At 33.4% G+C, this 26297-nt stretch overlaps 1 protein-coding gene across 3 annotated transcripts in view; it reads right to left on the bottom strand.

The window, feature by feature from the left end:
- The window catches only part of CSMD3 (CUB and Sushi multiple domains 3), a 1097518-nt gene that overhangs the window by 118675 nt on the left and 952546 nt on the right, over window positions 1-26297 (bottom strand). For all 3 annotated transcript variants that reach the window (XM_060116495.1, XM_060116494.1, XM_060116493.1), the window contains 2 exons: window positions 1397-1515; window positions 227-296 (listed from right to left, as the gene is read on the bottom strand). In XM_060116495.1, the coding sequence (XP_059972478.1) occupies window positions 227-296; window positions 1397-1515 (189 nt within the window). The remainder of the gene's footprint in view (window positions 1-226; window positions 297-1396; window positions 1516-26297) is intronic.

Raw genomic sequence — 26297 nt, forward strand, 5'->3', positions numbered from 1 at the left:
TTTCTCAATTTGTATTTTTAAGTTATCCATTGATATTAAAGTTTGGGGCAAAAAAAATGTAAAAGTTTAAAATTAAAAAAGAAAAAAAATGTGAAGCATTTATCTCAAAATATAATTTCCATAAAACCTGACAAAAGGTAAACTATATGTTTGAACAACAACATATATAAGGTGTACCTTTAAAATCTGGTACAGCTAATAAATGATTTATAGTTCTTTAACTTACCCAAACAAATTGGGATTGGGTAATTCCATCTTCTCACAGGCCCAGGCATGCACGTAATATGAGAATGGCCCTATATAAACAAGACAATGCAGTTCAGCACACATTTTTAAAAGTGTAAATATAACATAGGATAGTGAATGATAATTATGAAAACAAACTTAACAATATATTACATTTTAATATTTTTCAACATTACTGGAAATATTAGTGTGACTTAAAACAAGGAAGGTGATTACATACACTTGTGATAAAATGTAAAAAATAACAAGCTTTTGGTAGAAAAATTAAGACTCTATATCACATTAAAACTGTGGTTTTAACGTTGTTCTACCAAAACATTTTCTACTAAGGTACTGCGATAATTATATGAAGGAAATGGCCATATACATAGTGGTTTATAATAAATTAAAATAATATTCAAGGTGAGACAGATTAAAAAATGATTATAAAATTCTTTCATAAAAATTTGAAAAGTCAACTGAGGTATATTAAATTTTAAAGAGCAGAAAAATTTGATTTCACTTCTGAGACTAATAATTTGGGATACAAGTTTAAAGACTATAAATTATTCATTTTTACTTTTCCTTCCTCTAAGGAATTTATTTACTTAACATGTGAAATCATTTCTGTCTCAATTTTTTTTTTTAATTTCTTAATAGGTCTATGCTTTAGGGAGATTTTTATGAGGTCATAAATTGAGACCTTCTAAAACACCTATAAAAGAGTATTAATATAAATACGTAAAGTCAGAATATACATTGCAAATCCACAGTTTTAGCAAAACTTATTTGTAGTCGATTTTTACTGATTTGGGGAATTTATTATCATGGAAGTTTCATTTAATGCTTTAATTATCACTTTCATTTTTATTTCAAATTCTGAAAATCCAGGAGTTCAGTGGTCACATCCAATGTGAACAGACAGAAAAGTGAAGATTTATTTTGATTCAAAAATCATTTTTGGTTATTTGCAAACACAACAAATTTATTCATTCCAGCAATTTCTCTCACGAATATCTCACTGACAAACTGAATACCTTTTGATTTAATGTTAAATTATGCAGGCTGAGATCAATATTGTTTTATAACCTGTGTATTATCAATGATTAGTCTGTTAAAATATTCTGAAAGGGTAATGGAAGTCAAAGCTAAAATTTTAAAATAGACTTACCTGAAGAGAATAGCCTTGATCACACTGAAAGGATACTACATCACCAACCATGTATCTGTCTCCAATTTTATTCCCACTGCTAGGAGTTTGTGGTTCAGGACAGGAATCCAAACCAATAGCTAAGAATATTTAGTGATAATAATATAAGTAACTTTCAAATGATGAATGCTTAAATCATGCATATTAAATTACCAAAAGTGAATATTGGTGTAATTAAAACTAGATTTTACATTGAGACATTAAGAATGTTCTGTGAACAAGATTTAATGGTATATGGTTAGAGCAATGTGCTTTGGAACTCCACCACAGAACTATTTCAATTTTCATGGCACCAACCATTAATTAGCTGTGTGATTATACATGAATTCTTCTTTAACTCACAGCCTAAATGTCTTCTGTGAAACAAAAATAAAAATTCCTAAAACGAAAATCCCTAAACAAAAAAAATAATAATAATTTATTGTGATAATAAAGTGAAATTATATCTGTAAAACATTCTTAGTAAAATGGCTAAAAAAATTATTTGTTATTTTGTCCATATCACCTGGTACCTTCTTCTGAGAGGGAGAGTATGATATAATTCAAAACACTTCCATTATTTTTACACCAACAACTTATTTTTCAACATAAAAGAATAAAAGCATACAAAAGTAAAAGGTTTTTCTAAAATGATTCATTTAGTTTAGCATTTTTAATTGAAATATAGTTGATTTACAATGTGTTAATTTCTGCTGTAGAGAAATTTTATATCCTTTTCCAGTATGGTTTATCACAGGATATTGAATATAGTTCTCTGTGCTATAGAGTGGGACCTTGTTGTTTAGCAATTCTATATATAATAATTTGCATCTGCAAATCCCAAACTGCCACTCTGTCCCTCTTCCACCCTCCCTCCCCCTTGGCAACCACAAGTCTGTTCTCTATATCTGTGAGTCTGTTTCTGTTTCACAGATAAGTTCATTTGTGTCATATTTTCGATTCCACATATAAGTGGTATTATATGGTATTTGTCTTTCTCTTTCTGACTTACTTCACTTAGTATGATAATTTCTAAGTCCATCTATGTTCCTGCAAATGGCATTATTTCTAAAATGATTCATTTAAAGGAATAAAAATTGTTTGATGTTTTTGCCAAAACATTTTTCAAACGTGAATGTATTATTATTAAAACCTTTTTATTTTCAATAAGAGCCAATGTTTATTATCTATTTCTCTGTAGTTCACATTTTGAACTAATCTAATACATATTTGAATGGAGGAAGCAGTCACCACTCCAAAATCATTATATATGTGTGTGTATATATATATTCATTATAAATATTCACACTATATATTTATTTATTAAAAAACATTAAAAACTAAATTCTAAAGTATGACTATATCGTATATATTCTTTCACTCTTTGACCATGTTATTTCCCTCTGATAGATGTTTTCATACATAACACCACAGTCTCCATCACCTTTGTTGTATTTGACATAAACTAATAATGAATAATTATGTAATTAGTTGTTCAATGTTTATCCCCCTCTGAGAATATAAGTTCCAGAAGGGCAGCTTGAAGCACAGAGTCTTAAGCAAGCACTCAATAAACATTCGTTGTATAGAATAATGAATAGTATATAAAAGAAAGTGCATCCCTATTTTATTTCTTAATAAATACAAATGTCTATCTCTGCAAAGGGAAAATAGTTTATCTAATAACATAATGGTCAGAGTAGCTAAAAATGATGTCACATTAAAGGATAGAAAATTAAATAAAAGCACTGACATGATGGAGTTATGGTTAGATCAGTAAGTAAGGCAGTAAAGAGGAGGAGTAAATTGGCCATTTGGGAATTCATTTGAGGCAGTCCTAAAGGAGATAGGGTCATGTGGACTGTAATTCCAATGTCTGGTGTTGCAATTAGCTAGGTCCCTAAACATATGTCATATCCCACATTTCTTGGTTTTTTGTAATCTTGAATTTATAGAACTAGGAAAGATAAGTTACCATTAAGTTGTGACCTACTGTTAAAATTTTAAGGGTTAAATGTCTCACTTCCCCTACTAGATTTTGAGATCCAAGAAATACAGAAACTGTCTTATATTTACTTTCATCTCATTCAACACCCACTAATGGGACTTACACATTAAATTCATCTGATTTCATAGAGCCCTTTTTAAGAATTATTAATCAAAAAACAGTTATGATGTAAGCATATATGTCTTGTCAGTATGATTTCACTTTCCTTTGGTACAATCTTAGTTACTTGGGAGTCCTGAACAGTACATTTATTACCCTTCACCATTAAGGTCATTTATGTGGTCATTCTTGCTGAGAAGGCCAAATTTAGTACACATTCATTTCTCTTTTCTTTCTATCAAGTACTCCATTCAGGGTCATACACACAGAAAACTATTAATATCCATAAGTGGTGATTTCCTCCTCTGGGAGGATAAATAAAACTACGGCACAGTGATGCCATAGAATATTGAGAGACTCATTTTTAAGTGATATTTTTCCATAATATATACAGACACAGCAAAATATTTATGAAAGAGTTTTAACTTTAAAATGTGATATAAAACTCTATAAACTATGCAATAACAATTTCGTAGGTTAAAAATTCTTATATGCAAATAATCACAGGGAAAAATAACCAAAAGGAAATACGTGAAATATTAGCAGTGGTTATGATCTTGATATGAGATTATTGGGTTTTTTTATGTGTTTTCTTGTATATTCCTGCATTTCTGAAATTTTTATAATGGAATATAAATAATAAAATCACTTATCTATTAGATGAATTAGTATTAGCAGAGAACTTGGGGATACAAGAATATACTGCTTTCTATTTTTCTAGAAGAGATTGAGTTGGACCTGCTAATCTGTTTAATATGATTGTCTCAGGGAAGAAACCAAGGTAATGAAGTAATAGATAAGAAAGAGAAGTCATATGTTGATGATCTCTCTCATTTTTTTGCATTCAATTATTTTACATGCACTAAAGAAAATAAAGCAGAGGTATCTGAAAATGCTACAGTTCCTATTTTAAAGCCATTTTTTAATTTACAAAACTGAGTGATTAAATAGTTTTAAAAATGTCTTCTTTAATAATTATTTTTCACTTCTTTATAAGTAACAATAGCAATAACTTATTCATAGGAATCAACAAAGAAAAGGTATTTGTAAAAGTGTTACAAAGGATTCTCTCCTACTTAACCAAGCCAATCAGCATATTGAGTCATTTTCATCCTTATGAGTGTAAATTTTGTAAAATTATGTCCTTGGCAATCAAAGATGCTCTCTGAGTGAATCTTTTTAATGGGAATTGGATCAATTAACTAGGTGTTGTAGCCAAAAACAAACAGAAATGAATACAGGGACAAATCTATATCAAAAATTGCTCAGAGTTAATTACACCTGCTGTCAAATTACTGTGGTTAGTTACCCTGGCTGAAAACATTAAAACCTCAGTTCTTCAATTTCCAACATTTATTTATAAACAAAAATTATTCTTTCCAATTCTGACCACAAGGCAACCTGGAGGAGAAAATGGTGTTAATCATATCATTTATATCTGATCATTCTGAATATATATATATATATATATATATATATACATATATAGTATTCCATAATGATTTTAATGAGTCTTTAATGCAATGAGAGAGGGAGACAGGAAGGAGAAGAAAGCTAAATTATTTCTAAGACTCCCAGTAACATTGTTTTGTAAAAAGAAAAACCCCTTCATGAATTTGACCTGACAAACCATGTATAAATTTATTGAAAATGAAGACCAAACATACTGGATTTGCATTCATGTGAGAAAAGAACAGGAACTGAACCACGTCTTTGAACAAGAGGTTGTATTCAGTGATGGTTAAGATCTTGTTATTTTAAACATATTTCATGTCTTCAATTTAAATTTTTTTCTCTAAATAATGGATACAAGTAACCATTATTTCTATGTTTGCACCATATTTAAGGGTTTTTTTAATATGCTAGAATTATCATTTGGCATTCCATATTTATCATTATAACAGTTTGAGAATAATGTAGAAGTTGGTGATAATCAAAGGGTGAATTCAGTATGAGCTGGGCTACTAGTTTCTGGGCTTGTAGAAATCAGCAATGATAAGCATGCAGACTTTTTTCACCATAATGTACCTTGGATTAATTAATTAATCTACTAAAGAAAATTTGTCAAATGCTACTGTTACATGTAATTGAATGTCGATTAAATTCTTTTAGAAGGAAAAATTCTGACTTCCAATAGTCACTGATTAGCAGTGAAAGAGATTTACTATCGTTTACCTTACTTAACATTTAACTCAGCATTACTCTGAGAAACTAATTGAATATTCAATAATAGATACTACTTATCAAATTTTAGCCTACAGAATAAAGATAAGTGAAACGATAAAATAAATAGAATCTGGCATGTAGGTACCCTTCATTACATAAGCAATTATTGAGTACCCATTGTGTACTCTTATTGTGTTACATACATGCTGGAAATGCAAAGATCAATTAGCAACATAAGCAACCACGCTCTGAAGAAATTCTTGGTGGAGAAAGAGAGGGGGTTGGTTTAAAAGATGATTTCAGTGTAGTTGAACAATCACAATATATGAAGGTTGTCTTCTGTTTAAATAATTATTTCACAGGAACTAACCTATGTGAATACCAAAAAATAATACATTTTACCAATTCATGATAACGAAGGGGAAGGTGAATATGCTGTCCTGGCATGTTAAATGAATAATGTTTTAAATAATTTTTCCTTGTTTTATGGAAAAAAGGAGGGAGTGTTTTTTGGTAAAACATACTGTAGTGTTTTGGGAAAGGCAGCAAGAAATGAAGCTGCAAAGGGAGGCAGGTTGCAGGTTGTGTAAACAGTCTTATAATCTTAATCAGTGTAGAAAGTTGTAGTTTCCTTCTGTGAGTAATGGAGGGAAAATTCAGTTATTATGAACACAACCTCTGTCCTCTGTGTGCATCCTGGTTTCACTAGTTTCTTGCTTTTTCTTTTAATTTTTATTTTTATAAAGTCTGAGATGATTTCTATGTCTCAGTTCCCTCAACTATAAAATGGATGCAAAAATGCCAACCAACTTCATAGGAATATGGTGATGCATAAAGAAAACAATGCATGCATAACAGATAGTCCCAGGAACATAGGAAGCTCTCAACAAATGTTAACTGGCATTAGTGAACGGTTTTAAGCATGGAAGTGAGGTTGTCCATTTGCATTCTATTAAGGATATTTCTTTTTTCTGTTCTCATGAAAGTATGTCTCTGTATGTTTAAGATCAATAGGTCTCACATAAATACTCTAGGAATATAAAGAACACATGTAAAGATTTCTATAGAGGGCCCAAAACTTAAGTACCTTCAGTTTCAGAATTAATTCACAATGAAAAGTTTCTATAAACAGCTAAACATATTGGCTTTTCTATGAGAAAATCCAGGAGACCAAGAGCAGTGTTATTGCCTCAAGATATAACCAGAGAAACTTTAGGAATACAAAAGCACAATGCTTTCCGAATTCAGAAACTTAGGCTGAGACATCTCTAAGTTAACAGCACAAAGACATGAAAAGTTGAGATGAACATGAAATAAATTTGGTTAAAAGAAAAGAGCAAACTATGCTAAAACTAGAATGGCTCTATATGATTAAGGAATTAAATGTGCTTATAAAGATCAATTACGCTTATTTTCATGTAATATATTCTAAGTTAATGGCAATTTAGATTAGAAATGACAAATATTAATAATTTAATTTGGGAAGGATGTGTTTCTATAATTAATATTTTATGAGATGATATGCATAAATTAGAGCAAGAAAATTAGTTTAGGTAAAAATATAAATCTTACAATCACTATTTTTCACAAATAATCAATTATCTAATTATCCCAAAGGAGGAAAACATTTTTAGTGATGATAAAAATAAACTCATTAAGACCTAATGCATTATGTCTTAAGCATGTTGCTCAAGGAAGGAGAGCAGTAAAATAACTACTGTGCTGAATTGAAATCTTTTGTAATTTATAAGCTACAGTTAAATGGATACATTTCTGAGCATTTAATATTTTATGAATATTTTTATGATTTGGGTATTCAGACTAGCCCTCTAACTATTGCACAAGATGAAGAGATGTTTTCAGACCACCTGAGTTTTCACAAGATTGAGAGCGAAATTACTAGTGGCAGGTATCATGAGCGCTCTCAGGTGTGGGAAGAGAGAAAAATCTATTCATTAAGGTAACATTACCTTTGTCTTCCTCAGAGACCACATCCTGAGATCTTTGAGCACCCCTAAATTTGTAACATCATTACTGCATGAAGTTTCTCCTTTTAAAATATGGACACTTTATAAGTTCAAAACCAAAAACTGCTCATTGATTTATTGATGTTCATTACCCCTCTAGGATTCTCCAGTAATGAGATTTATATGTGTGCCTCCACAAATATTAGGAAATGTGAGGGAAATTACATATGGATATTACAATCAAATAGTCATTTCAAGATTGTTAATGATGAGGCTGGACCAGAATTCAAGTGGCAAAGCAACTAGAAGCTACAAGTTCTCTTTGTGGAAACCTGTTAACAACTGATATAATTAATGGCCTTTCTTGCACTAGGGACATTTTCCCTAGCAACAAATACATTTGTGCAAGACATGCAATTATAACCAGAATCATATATGTCTAAAACACACACACACAAATTGAAGAATAATTCCCATCTCTCAGTGCTCTTGTGGATCAGGAAACAGAAAAAATGTGATAACTTTACACAAGAAAAATGTTGGAAAAAATATATTAACTCAGAGCAGCTACATCTATTCACATGACTACTAAACCAGTACACATTCCCAACACAAAGAATGATGTAGCTTCATGTCAACTTATGATAGCCCGTATCAGAAAATGTAAATCGACTCTCTTAACAAGTGTTTCAGCTTATCTTGATTAAGCAGGGAAAACTGTATTCTCTAACCTCTGGAACTCTGGTATATTTGCCTTAGCTGTAGTTGTGTCTCCTAAGGTTGCTAGGCAAACATATCTTCTTCTTCCTGCCTTCTTTCTCTTCAACATTCAATCCCTTTTGTTATTAACAAAAAGCAAGATTGACTTTTTTTCTTAATCTTTTCATTAATATTGGCTACTTCATTATAGATCAGATAATTTGTTAGCATAAAATTAATAGAATTCATCAAAGTTTCAGAAACATGTAATTGGAGTAAATTTCCAAATTTATATTTATTACCTCACTTTGTGTGTCTGTAACTTAGAAAAAATGCTCTGATTTGTGGAACAACTACAACCTCTAAGAGAGCATAGTTTGAGCAGTATGACCATAAATGTTAAAAAACATATTCATGAAGGTGGTCAAAAGGTACAAACTTCCAGTTATAAGATAAATAAGTGTAATGTACTAGGGTTGCAATGTACGACATGATGGCTACAGTTAACACTGCTGTATAATATACAGAAAAGTTAAGAGAGTAGATCTTAAGAGTTCTCATCACAAGGAGAAATATTTTCCTTTCTTTTTTTGTATCTATATGAGATGACAGATAAACCTGTTGTAGTAATCTAAACCTGTTGTAGTAATCATTTCACAATATATGTAAATCAAACCACCATTTCGTACACCTTAAACTTAAACAATGATGTATGTAAATTATTTCTCAATAAAACTGGAAAAGATTTTTTAAAAAGTATGTGGAGACTAAAAGGTAGAAATATTAATCTCTATTTTCTAGAATTTTATTACTCAATTTCAAATGTTCTTCTATCTATGGAAGTTAAAGATTCAAATAGATATAAAAATGGGATTCTAAATCATTTTTGTCCACTACAGTATATGTCCTCTGAAGTATCTATCTGGGATATGTGAGTGTTAAGAGAACACTGAATTTATAGTTTAAAAGAAAAAAAATCAGTTTTTTTAATTGATTATCATAGCTTGATTAACTTCTAAAAGCCTAACTGGTAAATAAATAAGTTTTACAGGGCATTCAACCCATTTCCAATCTTTAGGAAAACAGCTTTCAAAGCTATCTTGGTATTTGTCTTATGTATATGTATAGCTGATTCGCTTTGTTATAAAGCAGAAACTAACACACCATTGTAAAGCAATTATACTCCAATAAAGATGTAAAAAAAAAAAAGCCATCTTGGAAGACAGGTGTCTAATCCTAAATTCAGAAGTTCCTAGAAGGGATTACATAATCTTTCAATAACTGATACTACCATTTAACACTTTTTACTGCCAGAAAAAAAGGCTTTACCCAAACTGAACTTCTCTTCGTGAATCGCAATGAATTCTCTTCAAAATTCCTATAGAACATCCTTAGTCTACTGACTAGGCCTGTACTTAGTGTCCTAGTGTGGTAGAAAGGATTTTGGCTCCCATGATGTTATACTGGCAAGCATGCTACGTTACATGGCAAAATGAATTTGTGGATAAAATTAAGAAGGCTAATAAGCTGACCATAAAATATACAGGTTATTGGATGATTACTGGATGATTTTATATATATATATATATATATATATATATATATATATATATAAAATGTGGTATCCATTTACCATTTTTTCTTACATTGCAAGTAGCACCAAATGCACCTTCCATATAAGTTTCATTCTTGAAAGCTTATACCTATACTGGCATTATCATTGGTTAAATTGGGAAGTACTTTTGGTTCCTAGATCCTACTGCAAGGTGTGAGATCTAATATTATAGATAAATAAAAGTGTTATGTTAGGGCCTCCCTGGTGGCGCAGTGGTTAAGAGTCCGCCTGCCGATGCAGGGAATACGGGTTCGTGCCCCGGTCTGGGAGGATCCCATATGCCGCAGAGCGGCTGGGCCCGTGAGCCATGGCCGCTGGGCTTGCGCATCCGGAGCCTGTGCTCCGCAACGGGAGAGGCCACAACAGTGAGAGGCCCACATACCGCAAAAAGAAGAAAAAAAAAAAAAAAAAAAGTGTTATGTTGATTTTAATTTATTTAATTTAATATCTAAGATCTAAAAATCAAAGAAAAAGTCTAACAAATTAAAAGGCCAGCTCTCCAAAGGAATAAAGCAAAACTGTGATCATATACAAAGTGATATCTAAAGTAAAAACCAAACCAAAACACCAGAAACCTAAGAACCATCCTCTACACTTCTCTCTCTCTCATCTCCAACATCTAACTCTCCATAAATCTTTCAATTTTACCTTACCATCTCCTGCATCTTTTAACATTTCATTTACACAACCACAATAACCATCTTCAGTTTCTCATTTGAACCACTGCTACTCCTTTCCTTGGGCATATTCTCTTCCGGCAATGCATTCCCCACTTTCCAAAATAAAAGTGCCTTTGAAAATTCAAAACTGACTATGCTACTCCTCAAATTGAAACCCTTCAAAGAATCTCCTCTTTCTACAAAATAAACCTGTCTGTCATCTTCTTAATCTTCTGGCACTTAAAATACAATGACAAATACAACCAGTCATGTGGGTTCATCTCATTATCAGGAAAGGATGATGTTTCTTGAGGGTTTACTATGTACCTGGCCCTATGATAAACACTTTACATGGATGATCTCATTTAACTCTGACACAATCTTTCAAGTTATATGCTATAATTATCACATATTATACGTGAGGAAATTGAGTTCTTAGGGAACCTTACAAATCACCTAATGTCACATGGCTATCAAATGGCAGTTCCAAGACAGAAACCTAAGTCTGATTCCGGGATAAAGTATCTTATGTCCACCTACATCCTAGGAGGTCCCTTCAAAGTACCAAGCTATCTCCATATATATACTTTAATTCTTATCTGCCAAAAGAACTTAGATTTGTCCTTTTGTGAAGTCTTCCCTGACTCCACCACCAGGAACCCCTAACAGTTTTGATCACTACCTTCTCTGTGTCATCACCTACATTATACAAGATGTCCTCATACTTTGGCCATTGTGAGAGTAATCTTGGAAGGGTGGTGAAAAGTGCAAATGCTTGTCTGAATCACATAAAGACTGACAATCTGTTAGGGTGGAGTCTCATCATCTGGATTTTTAACAAGATTTCAAGATAACTATAGTGCACAATTATCTGAGAAGTACCAATTTATCTAAACTATAGTTACTGTGTTTACACTGTAATTTTGCAATTATTGCTACTTGCATGTTCTTACTCTCAGTTAGTCTGAAGCTTTTTTTTTTTAGGGCTGGGTCTTATGCAAATATGCAGCACTAACACCTAGAAAGTATACCTAACATTTAGTAGGGAGTCAGCAAAAATTTAATAAACAAGTAGGTTTGTGCTTATATTTTGGAGGCAATAAGGAGATGGAAAATTATGGGAGGAAATTGTTGCCTTTCTTCAGTGGATAATAGGAAAACAATGATCTCAAGTTAAAGGAGAAAAATTGCACCATATGATAAACATCAGCCATTTGTCAGCATTTCCCTTTTAAGAAAATACAAAGCAAGGCCAATCTGTCTAGTATGTGCCATCAAATAATCTAGCTTGGTTTTTTTCTGAAAACCTCATGAGCGGGTAGGAAAATCAGACAGAGAAAATATTCACTTGCTAGAAGGAATCTCAGCCAAATTTCCTTTTTGCAAAACAGAAGAACATCTGCCATGTTTCCTGAAACATTTATTACTTAAAATATTCCTTTAGGAATCTAGAAAGAGTCCACTTTCTTGTTAAAAGGAAAAAAAACATGAAATCTGTCATTTTTACAGCAAATCTTAATGTCTTTTGCATCTGTTGCTGGTAATCATAGTGTGATTATGAGACTGTTATTTCCCCAATGTGATTACTTCCTTATGTTACCCTGTGGGCAGAACTGTTATATCATGGGTTGTCAGAAATGAAATACCAAAGATGTTTAGTGAAATAGGTGTCTTCTCAATGGAGAAAGCTAATATAACTACCTTGCTTATAATACACACACACACACACACACAATTATTTTTCCCAGTACCCAACTGCTTAAGCATTTTGCTTTTTCTAAATATTGAAACAAATTAAAAATTATTTTTCTTAAACTCCTTGTTTATACTCATTTAAAAAATATAGTTTTGGGCTTCCCTAGTGGTGCAGTGGTTGAGAATCCGCCTGCCGATGCAGGGGACATGGGTTCGTGCCCCGGTTCGGGAAGATCCCACACGGGCTGGGCCCGTGAGCCATGGCCACTGAGCCTGTGCGTCTGGAGCCTGTGCTCACAACGGGAGAGGCCACAGCAGTGAGAGGCCCGTGTACAGCAAAAAACAAAAACAAAAACAAACAAACAAAAAATATATATATATATAGTTTTTTTTTTCTTACAGAGGATATTGTGTTCTTACCTCTCAACCACTGATTTGGGAGGCTTCTGAATACATAAGGATGTTCTTCAAAAATTTTATGTCAAGTTAATACAATCTGTCTCCACAAGTGGACAGACTCTTGCATTACCACAAAATATTCTTCCACTAAGTGGATATTACCATTTTGAAACAGAAATTAAGGTGCCCTTTCCTCAAATAAGTCAGATTATTTGCAAAAAAGTCATTGTGTTTGGGTATAATCTCTCAAGTTTCTGGAAATAAGACACTCAATTTGCACAGAGTGAACAGACAGACTTTGAGATAGCCCAGCTGGACACTGTACCAAAACCACAGCTGCTCTACCCAGCACTTGATCCACCAAATCCATTGAAACTGCTTTTCAACATGTTATTGACAAAGCAGCTGAAAATGCATGCCATAGCTAGTTTTATATATTTGTCTTTAAAGACTAGAGCAGTGGTTATTAGTCATTTTAATTCTGTAAAGTTCTATTTAAATTTCCTTGTTCAACCTTTCCCCATTCTCTTGTACTTACTCAATATTTTGCAAATACTATGTTAATGCCCTTATTGATTAGACAATAGATTTGAAAACATTTAGAATATTCCAAAATCTGCTTAATTAATTAAAGTAACAGTAGGCATTCTTCGGCACCAATTTCTCTACTGTCCACTAAATCTACCTCTTTTTCCTCTCCTCTCTTAATCTGTTCTTCTGTCCTATTGGGCTCTTTTTTCCCATACTTTCTAACTTTCTTTTTTTCATATAATTCTCTACATTTCTTCATTTCTCTATTTATAGTTCCCATTTTAATTCAGGTTCACTGACATTGTTTAAAAACAACACACAAAACTGGAGTATATTTTTCAGACAATATTACCACATGTAACTATTTAGTGAGGCATTTATTTAATTTCTCCAAAAAGAAAGTTCTTTTCTACCTGGAGAATATTTTAACTTCTTCTGTTAAGTTATAATTTGATAAAAAATAATGTTTTAATATACTTTTATAAGCTCTTTGTAGTACTGGTATTTTTATTATATTTACCTTAATCCAGGGATTATTTTAGAATTTTGTACCTATTAAAAGAGAGCATTCACTTGGACTGGAAGAATTAGCATTGTTAGAAGGGCCATACTACCAAAAGCAATCTACAGATTTAATGTGATCCATATCAAATTACCCATGACCTTTTTCACAGAACCAGAACAAATAATCTTAAAATGTATGTGGAACCACAAAAGACCCTGAATTACCAAAGCAATCCTGAGGAAAAAAAACAAACTCCTCCCAGACTTCAAACGATATTACAAAACTATAGTAATCAAAATGGCACTGTGTTGGTGCAAAAACAGACGTATAGATCAATGGAATAGAATACAGAGCCCAGAAATAAACACACACACCTGTGGTCAAATAAACTTCAAAAAAGGAGACAAGGATATACAATGGAGAAAAGGCAGTCTCTTCAGCAAGTGGTGTTGGGAAAGCTGGACAGCCTCATGTAAATAAATGAATTTAGAACACTCCCTCACACCATATACAAAAATAAACTCAAAATTGTTTAAAGATCTAAATATAAGATGTGACACCATAAAACTCCTAGAAGAGAACATAGGCAAAACATTTTCTGACATAAATCGTAGCAATATTTTCTTTGATCATATTCCCAAGGCAAAAGAAATAAAAGCAAAAATAAACAAATGGGACTCAATCAAACTTATAAGCTTTTGTACAGCCAAGGAAACCATAAACAAAATGAAAAGACAACCTATGGATAGAATGGGCATCATCAGAAAATCTACAAACAACAAATGCTGGAGAGGGTGTGGAGAAAAGGGAACCCTCTTGCACTGTTGATGGGAATGTAAATTGATACAGCCACTATGGAGAACAGTATGGAGGTTCCTTAAAAAACTAAAAATAGAATTACCATATGATCCAGCAATCCCACTACTGGGCATATACCCAGAGAAAACCATTATTGAAAAAGACACATGCACCCCAGTGTTCATTGCAGCACTATTTACAATAGCCAGGTCATGGAAGCAACCTAAATGCCCATTGACAGATGAATGGATAAAAAAGATGTGGTAATATATATATATATATATATATATATATATATATATATATATATAATGGAATATTGCTCAGCCATAAAAAGGAACAAAATTGGGTAATTTGTTGAGACATGGATGGATCTAGAGACTGTCATACAGAGTGAAGTAAGTCAGAAAGATAAAAACAAACATAGTATATTAATGCATATGTGTGGAACCTAGAAAAATGGTACAGATGAACTGGTTTGCAGGGCAGAAATTGAGACACAGATGTAGAGAACAAATGTATGGACACCCAGGGGGGAAAGTGTCAGGGGTTGGTGGTGGTGGTGTGATGAATTGGGCCATTGGGATATACATGTATACACTGATGTGGATAAAATTGATGACTAATAAGAAACTGCTGTATAAAAAAAATAAATAAAATAAAATTCAAAAGAAAACCAAAAAAAAAAACAAAAAAGAAAAGACAACCTACGGAATGGGAAAAAAATATTTGCAAACAATGCTACTAACAAGGGATTAATTTCCAAAATATACAAATAGCTCATGTAACTCAATATCAAAAAAAAAAAAACCCAAAAAACAAAAAAACCCAATTAAAAAATTGACTCAAGACCTAAATAGACATTCCAAACAATTCATACAGATGGCCAACAGGCATATGAAAAGATGCTCAACATTGCTAATTATTAGAGAAATGCAAATCAAAACTATAATGAAGTATCACCTCACATTGGTCAAAATGGCCATCATCAAAAAGTCTACAAATAATAAATTCTGGAGAGGGTATGGAGAAAAGGGAACCCTCTTACACTGTTGGTGGGTATGTAAATTGGTGCAGCCACTATAGAGAACAGTACGGAAGTTCCTTAAAAAAATAAAAACAGAGCTACCATATGATCCAGCAATCCCATTCCTGGGCATATATCTGGAAAAGACAAAAACTCTAATTCTAAAAGATACATGTACCCCAATGTTCATAGCAGTACTATTTACAATAGCCAAGATATCGAAGCAACTGAAATGTCCACTGACAGATGAATGGATAAAAATGTCTTATAGGGCTTCCCTGGTGGCGCAGTGGTTGGGAGTCCACCTGCCGATGCAGGGGACATGGGTTCATGCCCCAGTCTGGGAGGATCCCCCATGCTGTGGAGCAGCTGAACCCATGAGCCACGGCCACTGGGCCTGCACGTCCAGAGCCTCTGCTCCACGACGGGAGAGGCCACAACGGTGAGAGGCCCATGTACCGCCAAAAAAAAAAAAAAAAAAAAAAAAGTCTTATATACAATGGAATACTACTCAGCTATAAAAAAGAATAAAAGATTGCCATTTGCAGCAACATGGATGGACCTAGAGATTATCATACTGAGTGAAGTAAGACAGACAAAGACAATTATCATATGATATCACTTGTATGTGGATTTAAAAAAATAATACAAATGATCTTATTTACAAAACAGAAGCAGACTCACAGACATAGAAAACAAACTTATGGTTACCAAAGGGGAAATGAGTTGTGGGAGGGACAAATTAGGAGTATGGGATTAACAGATACACACTCCTATACATAAAATATATAAACAACAAGGATTTACTATATAGCACAGGTAACTATATTCAATATCTTGTAACAACCTATAGTGGAAAAGAATCTGAAATAAATATATATATAGGTAAAACTGAATAACTGTGCTGTACATCTGAAACTAACACAATATTGCAAACCAACTGTACTTCCGTTTTTTAAAAAGTTAGCATTCAGCAAATGTTTTGATGGCTTTGTTAAGGCCTCTCAACACAATGTTTAAAAAGTGGTGATCATCTTATTATCTTCTAATAGGATTCCACTTTGTGGTTTTGGAAAAATATAGTTAGTACTGTCCTTAGATTGCCTAAATACAGTGTCTAGTTTTTTGCTTGTTTTTCTCTTGGGTAGAGAATCCAGATATCTAATAATTCTTAAGAAGTATCCAGGGACCAGTTTGAAACTAAAGCATCATTTTGTGAACATTTACTTTAGATTATGTGAATTCATTCCTAACAAATTAAATGCCAGTCCCTATGAGTAGCCTCTAGATCATTAGGAGAGTTGGTAGTCTTATTATTTAAAGCAACTGCTCATAAGATACATTGATACACCATTTGTTCTTATGCTCATTCATTACCAATGGTAAGTTCTTTCCCACATTTTTGAGTAGTATTCAGATAACTAATATAGAAAATATTTGCATTCCCTGATTGCTCCTTTTACAGAAATATCTAGTTGTAACATAGTTGGACAATAATCACAAATATAGGGAAAAAACACATTTCATGGAATAAAGTTTACACTTGATTAGGATAGAGATTTATCTCATTCATCTTCCAATCCCTCTACAGTTCTAGTCAGACTTTCCTTGACATGGTTAGGTACTCAAATTTACTTTTAAAATTAAATATCATAATTAAATATGCTTAAATTGTATATTTCTAGTATATTTTGCCTACTCTATCAAAGATGTTAGCTTCTAAGACCTAAAATTGAGAGATTTAAATCCACTCGTCACTGTTTTTCCTTAAGAGTAGCAAATTCTCAATCCTTTGTTCTAAGAGGCAAGCTACTATGTATTATTAACACCTATTATTTGTTAAGATGTGGCTTAATTTCCTTCATTTATTGATATAAATAAGAGGTTCTAACCAAAAGAACAGTTTGAAAAATATTATAGATAACTGGATAAATAATTCCATTAAACTGTAATGTCCCTATACTGTTTACCTTATACAAATAAAGGACCTTTTTGGCATTCAACAAAATATTTTATTTTAGAAATTTGAAAGTTGTATAAAATAGACTAAAAAAGTTTCTTTAATTTCTTTGCTATTATGATAATTTAATAGTTTATATCATGAATAACTATCAAAACATATGCTGCTTTTGAACTGCATCACCTATATGATGTCAAATTTCTGATTATGACATTCCATACCTTTCAGGAGTAGTCCTGACTATATAAGCAGCCACAGTTCCTGGTGCTGTCACAAACCTTAGGCACCAGCCTACTGAACTAGTTGCAATCCTTGTAACATGCCATGTATCACAGCTCTGTCTAAACCTGAAGTTTGCATGCTAAAAATATCTACTCTTTCTTGTTTAACTGTAAAACTCCTGGTTATTTGTTAAGATTCAGCCAAAGTGTTACCTCCTATTTGAAGTATATCCTGAACTTCTTAAATGGAGCTGATTTCTTATTGCTTTCGTGCACTCTACCATAAATATCTCTATTCTTGTATTCATAGCACTGTATTATTGCTTATCTCTGTCTCTTCTACTAGACTGTGATCTCCTCAAAAATGATACTGTGACATATTTATCTTTGCACTTCCCATATTGAGCACTGTGCCTATTATATAGTAGGCATTCACAAATATTTATTGGTTGAATGAAAAATGCATGAATGAAACTTTTTGTACTTATTTGTCACCTATTTACACCACAATGATACATTTACTATATCTGAGGTTAGCAATAGCTGGAAAAAGAACCTCAACATAAAACAAAAATAATTGTCAAAAATCAATTAATTACTATTTATTTAGTACATGCCCATCGTTGTCATAGCCTCTTTTCGTTTCCACAGGGCATTTCTTTTCTATCAGATCTTCCTGTGTAAGTAATGATGTTACAATGATGGATTGAGTGGCCTGGACAAAGTGATATTGAGGAGATAGTACTCAATGGGATACCTTCAGAAAGCAAACACCAACAGAATTATAAAATGTGTACAGACCAACGTGCTACATTCCTCTATGAACATTAGCATAGGTGTAGGTATACTGATGTCAATGATATATATCAACATTACATATCTGTTATCTTTTGCTTCTAGGTGTTGTGTCACCTATTCCTTACTCAGCCAGCATATGTGTTGTGAATGCATTATAAGATTCAAGGACTGGTCTCAGTGCAAGAGACAAAAGGATATCCTAAGTGGACATGGTCCTGTACTAATGGCCAATCCTGTCTTCCTGGAGCTTACATTCTAGGGAAACAGTAAATAAACCCCAAATTTCCAAAATAATCACCCAATTACACTTGTGATAATTTTATGTAGCAAAAAACACACTGTCTCATATATGTATTTAATTAGAGTATGTATGCCTTTTTTTGTGTTTGAAAGTTTTCTAGGAAGTTGGGAGACAAATATATATTTTCTATGCCAACAAGAAAAGCCACTTACTCCAACTTCAGTTTTAAAATTTCTTCAGGATCCAGTTCTTTTTTTCACAATTTGAAAATACTTGTAATGAAACAGGAGTCACTACAATTGATACCACAGAAATTCAAAGATCGTAAGAGACTACTATGAACAATTGGACACCAACAAATTGGATAACCTAAAAAAAAATGGGTAAACTTATAAAATCATATAACCTACCACAACTAATTCATGAATAAATAGGAAGTCTGAATAGACCACTAATGAATAAGGATATTGACTCAATAATCAAAAACCTCCCAACAAAGAAAAGCCCAGGACCAGATGATTTCATGGGTGAATTCTACCAAACATTTAAAGAATTAACACTGATTCTACTCAAACTTTTCCAAAACACTGAAGGGGGAACAGTCACAAATTCATTTTATGAGTCCAGCATTACCCTGATACCATAGCCAAAGGCACTACAAGAAAACTGTAGGACAATATGCCTGATGAATATAAATGTAAAGATCCACAGCAAAATACTAGCAAACCAAATTAAACAGCACATCAAAAGGACCATACACCATGACCAAGTGGAATTTATTCCTGGGATACAAAGAAGATTCAATCAGTAAACATGATACACCAATTAGCAGAATGAAGGATGAAAACATATGACCATCTTAATAGATGCAGAAAAAAGAATTTGACAAAATACAAAATTCTTTCATAATAAAAACTCTCAACAAACTACATACAGAATGTACCTCAAAATAATACAGGCCATATATGAAAAGCCCACAACTATCATCACATTCAACAGTAAAAAACTGAAAGCTTTTCATCTAAGATCAGGAGCAAGGTAAGGATGCCGACTCTTAACACTTCTACTAACATAATACTGAAATCATATACAAAGAAATTAGGTGACAACAAGCCATAAAAAGCCTCCAAATCAGAAGTAAAAATTAAGGGTAGCTGTTTGAAGATAAAATGATCTTATATGTAGAAAACACTAACTTCAAAGGAATATTGTTAGTACTAATAAATGAATTATGTTGTTTCTGGATACAAAATCAACACACAGAAATTAGTCATAATTGATACACTGACACTAACATTAAACTATTCTAAAAGGAAAATTTTAAAATGTTCCCTGGGACTTACCTGGTGGGGCAATGGCTAAGAATCCACCTGCCAATGGCAGGGGCAACTGGCTTGATCCCTGGTCCCGGAAGATCCTACATGCCGCACAGCAACTAAGCCTGTGCACCACAACTACTGAGATTTCACTCTAGAGCCTGCGAGCCACAACTAGTGCGCCTGCGTGCCACAACTACTGAAGCCCATGCACCTAGAGCCTGTGCTCCACAACAAGAGAAGCCACTGCAATGAGAAGCCCGTGCACTGCAATGAACAGTAGCCCCCGGTTGCCACAACTAGAGAAAACCCCCGTGCAACAATGAAGATCCAACCCAGCCAAAAATAAATAAATAAACAAATAAATTTATAATAAATAAATAAATAAAATGTTCCTGTTTACGGTAGCACCAGAAAGAATAAAATACTTACGAAAACACTTAGCCAAGGAGGTGAAAGGCTTTTACTCTGAAAACTACAGACTATTCATGAAAGAAATGTTAAAAGATACAAATAAGTGGAAAGATAGTCTGTGTTCATGAACTAGAAGGCTTAATATGGTTTAAATATGAGCTACAGATTCAATGCAATTTCTATCAAAACCTCAATGGTGTCTTTTACTGAATTAGATAAAACTAAAATTCATAAGGAACCTCAAAAGATCCAAAATAGCCAAAACAATGTTGAAAAAGATGAACAAAGTGATATCACACTTCATGATATCAAAATACAGCTACAAAAGCTACAATAATTAAAACAGTATGGTGCTGGCATAAAAATAGACATATAGATGAATGGAACAGAGGAGTGAGTCCAAAAATAAACCCCCACACAGTTTACTTATCTTTGACAAGGGTGCCAAAATATACAATGGGGAAAGGATAATCTCTTCAACAAATGATGCTGGGAAAACTGGATATCCATAAGAAAAATAATGAAATTAGAAACTTATCTTACATCATACATAAAATTAATTCAAAATGAATTAAAAACTTAAAAATGAGAACTGAAAATGTAAAATTCCTAGAAGAAAACAGGAAAAAACCATCATGCTATTGGTCCTGGCAATGATTTCTTGGATATGACATTAAAGCACAGGGCAACAAAAGCAAAAATTAAAAAGTGGACTACATCAAACTAAAATGTTGCTGCATAGCAAACAATCAGTAGAGTTAAAAAGTCACCTAAAGAATGGGAGAAAATATTTTCAAACTGCATATATAATACAGTGTTAATATCTAAAATACATAATGAACTCCTACAACTTGATAAAAAAAATCCAATCAAAAATGGTACAAAATGGGCAAAGGACTTGAATAGACATTTCTCCAAAGATGACATACAAATGTCCAACAGGAGTAGGAAAAGATTCTCAACATATCTAATCTTTAGGGAAATGCAACTCAAAACCACAATGAGATATCATCTCACACCTAAATAGGATAGCTGTTGTCAAAAAAAAAAAAAAAAAAAGAGGAGTGATGTCAGCAAAATGGCCTAATATGTTTCTCATTCTCATTCACGTTTTTCCCTCAGCAACAACAATATGGCAATCATCCATGGACAAGAGTGCCTGTGGGATACGTGGGAATACAGGTAGGAGATTAGGAAACCCCAATGCAGTGCAAGAACAAGGAGAGCCATTTTGAAAAGAGTCATTTGAGTCAGACCCAGGTGGCTAACTCAGAAATATTTCCAAAGCCCTGATAATTTAGCAACACCCCATTTGCTTTTGGTTCTCTCACCAATACCATATGCCAAGAGACCCAGGAGGAGTCTCACCTACCCGTTGTCAGGCAATAGGCTTACAGACCTTGGTCCTGGCTGTGGACCCTAAAGTTCTCCTTGAGCTAGCTCCATCCCCTCTCAAGCTATGGTCTGGGAGCCTCTGAAGAACACTGAACTACACAATCACCCATGAAGGAGAGACTCTTGTGGAAGTAAAGGAGTCCAGCAGAGAAGTTCCAGCACATCATTAGAGCAAAAATTCAAGATTGGACACACTGCACAGAGTAGGAGGAACAGCTTGACTTTAACTGCTCCACCCTTCCCCCAAGGGAACAGGGTTTGGTGTCAAGAGACCCCATTTTTGACCCATGACTTCTCCTGTGGGGGAAGTAAGAGTCTGTGAGTGTGTGCCTGATTTCCCCAGCTGTGCGGGATGCTACCAAATAGGAAAGAGGCTCATTTTTCTCTCACCTCAGCCTGAGTACTGAGTTATGACATGCACTGTGAATAACTGGAAAAGAGAAGCCAGGGCTCAGAAAGGGACATATCAAGGGGATATGGATCTTATTAAACAATTCAGGGACTCCATCACGAGGCACACCCATGAGCCAGTGGGGACACCTTGCCTATGGATCCCTCTAGCTGGACCACGGGCAAGCTTATGCAGATGGCTAGTGAGCATTCACAGAAATCTGGCCTGATTCTGTGGATCTGGAAAAGACTACAAACTTGAGCATTTATCACTACCCTTGGGAAAGCAAAAGGGAGGTTGTAAGCACATGTCTTGGCTCTACAGGATTGAGAGAAGTCATACAAGCTTAAGAATTCTGCCACGAGAGGGAGCAAGAAGTGTGGAGCATGCATATTCATAGAAAGTATAAAGAACCTTCAGAATCCCTAGCAGGTGTGAGGAAAGGTACTTCTCTCCTGAAGTCAGTCAGGAGAGTAACCAACCCCAAAGACATGGAGATCTGTAATTTACCCAGAAAGAAATTCAAAATTTTTAGGAAGCTGAAGGAGCTACAAGAAAACACAAAAATTCATTGAACAAAGCCAGGAAAACAATACATGATCAAAATGAGAAGTTTAACAGAGATAGAAATTATAAAAAAGGATCAAACAGAAATTCTTGAGCTGAAAAATGCACCTAATGAATAAAAAATGAAAAAGAGAGCTCAAGTAGAAGAATCTGTGAATAAGAAGAGAGGATGCTTGAAATTTATGTAATCAGAGGAGAAAATAAGAAGAAAAATTGGAAGAGTGAAGAAAGCCTAAATGATCTATGAAATATTATCAAAAGAAAAGAATCTCTAAATTAGTGGACTACCAGAGGAGAAAAGAGAAAGATGGGAATAGAAAGCTTATTAAAGAAATAGTGGCTGAGAACTTCCCAAATCTGGGGAGAGATCTCAACAGTCATGTTCATAAAAGTCATGGGTCCCCAAACAAACTCAACTTAGAGAGATCTTCTACTATATGAATTACAATAAAACTGTAGAAAATCAGTGACAAATAGAGAATCTTAAAAGCAGTAAGAGAGGGCTTCCCTGGTGGCACAGTGGTTGAGGGTCCGCCTGCCAGTGCAGGGGACACGGGTTCGTGCCCTGGTCCAGGAGGATCCCACATGCCGCGGAGCGGCTGGGCCCATGAGCCCTGGCTGCTGAGCCTGCATGTCCGGAGCCTGTGCTCCACAATGGGAGAGGCCACAACAGTGAGAGGCCCGCGTACCGAAAAAAAAAAAAAAAAAAAAAAAAGTAGTAAGAGAAAAAAAGCTTGTAACTTACAAGGGAACTTGCAAAAGGTTTTCACCAACTCTCTGGAGAAACTTTACATGCATGGACAGAGAGGGATGTTATATTCAAAGTGCTGAAAGAATAACACTGCCAAGCAAAAACATTCTATACAGCAAAGCAGTTCACCAGAGGACTTCAGAGGAAGGCAAGATAAAGATGTTCCCAGACAAACAAAAGCTGAGGGAGTTCATCACTACTAGACATGCCTTACAAAAAATACTGAAAGGAGTTCTTCAAGCTGAAATGAAAGGACACTAATTAGTAACATGAAAACATGAAAATGTACAACACACTGGTAAAGGTAAGTATATATTCAAATTCAGAATACTCATACTATGGGGGTGGATTAACCATTTAGCACTAGAATAAAAGTTAAAGGACAAAAGTTTTAAAAATAACTATAGCTACAATAATTTGTTAATAAATACAAAATATTGAAGAGGTAAACTGTGACATCAAAAACTTAAAAGGGAAGTAAAAGGGAATATAACAATCATAAATATATATGAACCGAACATCAGAGCAACCAGATATATTAAGCAAATTTTAACAGTTCTGAATGGAGACATAGACAATATAGTAATAGTAGGGGACGTCAATACCCCACTTTCAACAACAGATAGATCATCCAGACATCAAATCATTAAGAAAACATTGAATTTGAACTATACTTTAGACCACATAGACCGAAGAGGCATATACAAAGCATTCCTTCCAAAGTAGCAGATTGCAAGTTCTTCTCAAGTTCAAACAGAATATTCTACATGACAGATCATACATTATGTCACAAACAAAGTCTTATCAAATTTAAGATTGAAATCATATCAAACATCTCTTTTGACCACAATGACATGAAAATAGAAATCAGTAACAGGAGGAAAACTGGAAAATCCATAACTATTTGAAATTAAACAATACACTCCTGAACAACCAATGAGTCAAAGAAGAAACTAAAATATATTTTGAAAGAAACAAAATCAGAAATGCAATATACCCAAACTTATGGGATGCAGCAAAAGCCATTCTGAGAGGGAATTTTATAGCAATAAATGCCTGCATTAAGAAAAAAAGAAAGATCTCAAAAAAAAAGCTAAATTTACAACTCAAGGAACTAGAAAAAGAATACACTAAACCAAAAGTTAGCAAAATGAAGAAAATAACAATTATGAAAGCAGAAATAAAATAGAAGAATATAAAAACAATAGAAAAGACCAAAGAAACAAGGAGTTGGTTTTTAAAACATAAAAAAAAAAAATTAGTAAACTTGAAATAGATTAAAAAAAAGAGAGAAAGAGAACTCAAATAAAATCAGAAATGAAAGAGAGGGCATTACACTGATACCACAGAAATACAATGGATCATAAGACACTGCTATGAACAATTACACACCAACAAATTAGATAACCTAGAAGAAATGGATAAATTCCAAGAAACATACAGCCTACCAAGACATAATAAAGGCCACATATGAAAAACCCACAGCTAACATCACACTCAATGGTGAAAGGTTAAACGCTTTTCATCTATGATTAAGAACAAGACTAAGGGTGACCACTCTCATGACTCCTATTCAACATAGTACTGGAAGTCCTAGTCAGAGCAATTAGGCAAGAAAAAGAAATGAAAGTCTTCCAAATAGAAAAGTAAAATTGTCTGTTTGGAAGATATGACCTTATATAGAGAAAAATCCTAAAGATGCCACCAAAAATATTAGAATAAATCAATTTAATAAAAATTCAGCACATGAAATCAATATAAAGAAATCAGTTGTGATACTATGCAATAACCATAAGATATCTAAAAAAGAAAGAAAGAAAATAATCCCATTTATAATAGCATTGGAAAAATATAGTAAAATAGGAACAAATTCCACCAAGGTGGTAAAACATCTGTACAATAAAACTCATAAGACATTGATGAAAAAAATCTGTAGAATACACAAATAAATGAGAAAATATTCCATATTCATTAATAGGAAGAACTAATATTGTCAAACTGTCCATACTACCCAAAGCCACCTATAGACGTGGAAATGAATATCGGTATAGCCACTATGGACAACAGTATGGAGGTTCTTCAAAAAATTAAAAATAGAACTATCATATATCCAGCAATCCCACTTCTTAGTATATATTCAAAGGAAATGAAATCAGGATCTCAAAGAGATACCTACACTACATGTTCATTGTAGCATTATTTGTAATAGCCAAGATACGAAAACAACCTAAGTGTCTTTCTACAGATGAGTAAAAAAAAAGATGTGGTACATATATACAATGAAATATTCTCTAGCCATGTAGAAGAAGGAAATCCTGCCATTTGCAAAAACAAAAAATGACCTCCAGGTTATTATGCTAAGTGAAATAACTCAGAGAAAACAAATACCATATGATCTCAGTTACATGTAAAATCTAAAAAGACAAACCCTTAGAAACTATGAGTAGGATGGTGGTTGCCAGTGGCTGGGATTGGGAGAAATGGGGAGATGTGAATCAAAGGGTACAAACTTCCAGTTATAAGATGAATAGTTCTGGGGATCCAATGTACAGCATGGTGACTATAGTTAATGATACTGAATCATTCAAAGTTACTAGGAGACTAGATCTTAAATGTTCTCATCACAGAAAACAAAAGGTGATTATGTGAAGTAATGGAAGT

This window comes from Mesoplodon densirostris, chromosome 13 (assembly GCF_025265405.1).
Source record: "Mesoplodon densirostris isolate mMesDen1 chromosome 13, mMesDen1 primary haplotype, whole genome shotgun sequence".
NCBI classification, from domain to species: Eukaryota; Metazoa; Chordata; class Mammalia; order Artiodactyla; family Ziphiidae; genus Mesoplodon; species Mesoplodon densirostris.